The following is a 5,374-nucleotide window of genomic DNA, read 5'->3' as shown; positions in this document are numbered from 1 at the left end:
AAGAGGGCAAAAAAGTCAGGCTTTCCCAAGATAGGACAGGCTATGTTGGTCAGTTTGGGGGCAAAGTCACCAGAATGCAGCCTTACGTCGACCTTACTCTTTTCTAGCTAGAAAATTTACAACGAGTCTTTTTCCCTGGCAGCGTGCCAGCTCAGGATGCAGGCTTTGCAATAGGCTTTATGTAGGGACCGGATGCGCTGGTCCTTGCACCGTTCCAGGTTGAGTGTTGAAATCAGAACTTTGATTGAAGAATCAGTCAGAGGCAAACATAACCAGCCCTGGGAGCCTGGGAACCAGGATTGACGGTCGTAAAGCGAGGATTACCTATAGGGTATAGCTTTACGATTGCGCACCAAGTGTATTTATCTTCCAGGATCACAACAAAGAAGAGGCAAAAAAAGTAGCCTTTTTTATTTTGTACATTAAAGTTTTTGTTTTAATTAGTGAAACAGTTATCATCATCAATGTAACAAGCTGAAAAATACAGCAACCCTATAGATTGACTGAGGTAACAAAATACTTCGCCAAATAAGAAAAATAAAAATAAACAGAACTTAAAAAAGACTTCCACAGGAGGGTGAAAACTTCAGTAGTTCATCTGGAAGAGGGACAATTCACAAGGAGTGAGAGATGAGAGGCCTGTACAATAAAATGCCATGCAGTGGACCGCTGGAAATATGGCTAAAAAGGAGGTGAAAAAATTAGGTGCAACGGGTCTCACCAAAGGGAAAACTAAACAAAAGCAAAGTCTAGAAATGGGTTTAAACCACAAAGGCGAAAACGGCTGAAGATCCAGATACTATTATTTCTGCTTCCATCGAGTGCTACTTGGAAAAAAAACAAAAGCAAAAACCAATCCACCATGCATTTTGGCACTAGGTTTACACAAGCAAATAAATTAAGAATAAATAACGTTGCCTCGATACAGCTACACAAATTGTCATTGTGGAAATCGACGGGGACCATATTTGCAAAATAAAAAAAAGAGAATAATGGTTAAACGGTGGTCAGTTCCACAGAGCGACCTACTCTGGGCTGGACAGGGCAAGGCTTCAAAGGCAAAAAAACCTTCTTTGGAGCATGGTCATGTTCACGCGTACACCGTTCTGCGCTCTTTCAACCAAAGGCATCTTCGCCTGGAGCTATTTCACCTCGCTGGACTGCGAAGAAGACAAATCCGGTTGAAGGAGCTTCACGGAGGTGCGATGTGAACGGGATGCTCCAAACTGTCTTTTTCTGTTTACATTGGATGTACAGCACAGCTCCAGTTGACCTCACAACCTGCCCTTGCCATCTTGTGTGGTGCTCCCTGGAACCGTCTCATCCACGCCAGCTCTGAAGGCCGTTTTCAAAGTTGAAAACTTCATTTACCAAGCTTTGGACCTGCCATCGTTGGACCGGGCGTACGAATGCGTCCGTATCACCCTCAGAGGGGGTGTGGGGCTCTGGATGAGGGTCTTCTCTGGCGGAGACCCTATTTTAAACAGTTACCGATATGCACCCCTTAAATTCACAGTCAAAGATGCACCAAAAATTAAAACAAAAACAAAAAAACCAGCTAAATAGAATCCTCATGCTTTTCATAGGACAATTAACCATTTAAACCTGGAGAAGAAAGAAGAAAGAAGAAAAGAAGAAGAAGAAGAAGAAGAAGAAGAAGAAGAAGAAGAAGAAGAAGAAGAAGAAGAAGAAGAAGAAGAAGAAGAAGAAGAAGAAGAAGAAGAAGAAGAAGAAGAAGAAGAGGAGGAGGAGGAGGAGGAGGAGGAGGAGGAGGAGCTCCATCATTACGCAAATCATTACTGTACATTTTTTCCCGGGCTGTGGGCTACAGTGCTTATAGCTCTACCAAAGTCAAAAAAAAAAAAACTGGGGCAGGCCTTTGCAACACTGGTTCTATTTTTTGTTCTTAAAAAAGAAAAGGAAAGGAAAGAAAAATGTAAGTGAAAACAATCTCCTACATTCCAAATGCAGATTTGCAGAGGGACTTTCAAGGTTTGGGCATTCTCTTTGCAAAACACCTGCACATTTCTTTCATTACACACGGGCAGGCACCTCTACTTGGACATGCCGTAACACACATGTTTCCCAAAGTCATAAAAAAAAACCCCGGGTGATTTCCAGTCTTTTGACAGGAAGGGAAGAACTAAAATGATGGGAGGTTGGTGAGAACGGAGACATTTTTCAGAGTGGGGTTCCCCCCCCTCTCCTCTTTCTCACCCAGTAAACCAATAACCAGATTTTTGTTCTGAAAGCATTTGACAATCAAATCCTGAACTCTCTGTCCAGAAGTCAGACTAACTCAAATTACAATTTCATAAACTTGCTTAGCCTTTGCGTGATTGGGGATGAATACAGGAACTGCTTTCGCGTCCTTTTCTAAAAGATTTCATTAAAAACCACCTCCTTTCTTGAACTGAGTCTGGCTTGGATTCTGATGCCATTAATCACATAACTTTCATTTAACTTGTTCATTACCATGTCAGACCAGGGTGCTTATTCTAAAAGAAGAACGGGGAGGTTAACTTCATTGCACTAGTCCACTCCTTGGTGTAAGTAGGAATTCATTCATTCTGGGCAATTAAAAAACCTGATTTTTAACGGCCCGTGTTTTACCCTCTAAGCAACAGCTTCCGTTTTTGGTACCGATTCTTTTTTCTTCTTGAATGCTCTTGCAACACCCTTCCAGCAGCTTGCTAACAGTCTCATCCCTCTGTTATAAAAATTAGGATTCCCTTTTGTTGCCAGTCATTTTTTTAATAACAGGGAAAAGATTCTGCTTCATCAGGAAGTGTTTCCCTGTCTTTTCGGCACGTTTGACGCAGGTGATTTTAAAAATAAATTTAGCACTCTTGTAAAAGGGGAGGGGGGGGTCTTAATGCAATCTGGGCTCAGTTAATTCCTTAGCTGGGTTACTTGCCTTGGAAGCCAGGTTTTTTTTAATTGCCATTATGCAGCTGGTAAGAGAAAGCCCTTTTTAAAGGCTTAATGGCAGATGCTACATCGGGATGATCAACCAGAAAAAACCTACCTATTTGCCCATCCTGAAATTCTACAGCAACTACCTAACTTGTCACCCCCCACAACTGGCTGCACAGTTTTCCAACAATTTCACCATGAGAATAAGAGAAGGGAAAAGGCTGAGACATGGTTTTTCTTTTTCCCCATTTCCTGTCCAAATCCAAGAGGTTTTTTTTTTTACCTTCCTTCGCTCTTAGGAACAGGAGATAGACAGTACGGCGTGACACTTAAAAAATGCATTACAATCATTAACGGCGGAGACATTGAGCATACATTTAAAGTAAACACGGCTTAGAAGACAACCAAGATATAGCCAGATGGGTGCCCCCCGAGAGCAGGCAGGTCTTTCAAGCACAGAGGGCTGTTCATCCAAAATGACCGCTGGCCGGCCACATCTGTATGAAGAAGCTGGCTCGTTCGGCTGCATCCAAGACGCCACGGAGCAGCTCAAGGCTTCGTTGAAAGGCCGGGTTGGGGAATCAAGAGACGAGGACATTTGAGCTATTCTACCTTGCTTAAAAGAATACTGACTTTCTGGCTGAGTTAGAAGGGACTGGCGTTTGGTGAAAAGCTTCCCCCTTTTAGGAGAAACTGGAGTCCATATCAATACATTTTCCCTCAACAAATGCTCTCTGGAATTGGGAGGTTCTAAAACCAGCCCTGGGGGAGATGTAGGAGAAGCTTGCATGGCTACGGGACATTTTGGACGAACAGCAGCCCCTTAGCCCCCCCACGCCACGCAATTTAAGGCAGATCTTTCCTTTGGGAATGAAGTCATCCAGAAGGAGCCTTAAGACGGCGTGCATTTCAGCAGCAATTAGTCCCTTCGTTGCTAGGGGTACCTCCAGTTAATAATAAAAAAACATCCACCACAAAATACAGCACAATTAATCATGAGATACAAACAGAAAAAAATACAGGTGATTTGTTTTTTTTTGTTTTTCTTCTCTTGTGCCAAAATACACATTTCCCAAATAGCTTCGGTCAGGACGTTGGTGTCGTCCCTACGTTTGATACAAAAAAACTCTGAGGCAGCCAAAGCAGCTCAGTGCACTTAAGGTTATAAAAATGTTGTCGTCTCACAACGTTCTACTCTAATTGACACTCTGCAGCAAGTTAACACTGTCAAACTGTTTGTTGTTTTGTGCATTAGAAATAACTGTAAACCCAACATGGGCTAAAAAGTTCTTGAGTCACATAAAGCAGCTTGGCCGTAAAAAGAGCAGTTAAAAAAAAAAAAGGAAAAAAAAATCTGCAGAGATGTGACAGATACAGTTTGTGGCAGGACAAAAAAATCCACAGCCGTCTGGGACCCCCACGGCTAGAGTTAAGGACCCAAGGACCCTGTGATGGGGCAGGCTGCATCTCTAAGTTCTCTCTCTTTTGTCAGTGCAGTGAGTTAGATCCTGTCCCAAGGATGACATTCGTGTTTCCGTTTCTAGAAGTTGTGTCATAATTACTTTCAAGTTATGTAGAAAAGTGCTGAAGTTGCCGTGGGAGAGAACTGGTTTGCTCTGAAGTCTCTTTCCTCCTTGCTTCAAACGGGAACCCATCTTCCCATCTTGCAGTTTGGCACTGGACGTTATACCGCACACCGGAGCTGGTTACTCAAATGACATAAGGTTGGCAGGTACCTGAAGAGCAAGCAAAAACCATCAATGAAAAGTTCTGGATAAATGGTCCACGGATGGAAGATCCTTGCAAGAAGCCTCCTCAAGTCAAGTCGAAGTCACATCAAGTCAAAGTCAAGTCAAATCAAGTCAAAGTTAAGTCAAGTCAAAGTCAAAGTCAAGTCAAAGTCAAATCGAGTCAAAGTTAAATCAAGTCAAAGTCAAGTCAAAGTCAAGTCAAGTCAAAGTTAAGTCAAGTCAAGTCAAAGTAAAGTCAAGTCAAAGTCAAATCAAGTCAAGTCAAAGTTAAATCAAGTCAAAGTCAAGTCAAAGTCAAGTCAAGTCAAGTCAAGTCAAAGTTAAGTCAATTAAAAATCAACTAAAGTCAACTCATGTCAAGTAGAAGTCAAGTAAAATCAAATCTATTTATTACAGTTTTGTCCACTCTTTACATTAAAAAAAGAGTAGAATTAAAAAAGAGAAACAGCTTAACTCCAAAATTTGTTATTGGGAAAGGGAAGAAACTGATCAATAATAGGGCAACACAACAACATATCTAATTAAAGATGAAGACTCCAAAGTTTACATCATGTATCTCCTGGACTTATCTCCTGGGCTTCACCTACGTCCAGGAGACACCACAATGTTTTTGATTCTCTTTCTCGTTTTTCTCTCTACTTCTGGGTAGAGATTGACCTACACTAACAACCTTGGGAAATGGGAACAAATGAACCTGGGTAAAAAAA

At 41.9% G+C, this 5,374-nt stretch overlaps 1 protein-coding gene across 1 annotated transcript in view; it reads right to left on the bottom strand.

Annotated features, from left to right (window-relative positions):
- Positions 1-1,371: 1,371 nt before the first annotated feature.
- The window catches only part of LOC107293694 (ras-specific guanine nucleotide-releasing factor RalGPS1-like), a gene marked incomplete at its 3' end in the record, with an annotated part of 34,622 nt that continues 30,619 nt past the window's right edge, over positions 1,372-5,374 (bottom strand). Inside the window, exon 8 of the mRNA XM_015822855.1 lies at positions 1,372-1,474. Coding sequence (XP_015678341.1) covers positions 1,372-1,474 — 103 coding nt within the window. The remainder of the gene's footprint in view (positions 1,475-5,374) is intronic.

Source organism: Protobothrops mucrosquamatus, unplaced genomic scaffold, assembly GCF_001527695.2.
Source record: "Protobothrops mucrosquamatus isolate PMUCROS unplaced genomic scaffold, P.Mucros_1.0 scaffold1703, whole genome shotgun sequence".
Taxonomy (NCBI): Eukaryota; Metazoa; Chordata; class Lepidosauria; order Squamata; family Viperidae; genus Protobothrops; species Protobothrops mucrosquamatus.
This window is presented reverse-complemented; position numbering and strand designations above follow the sequence as displayed.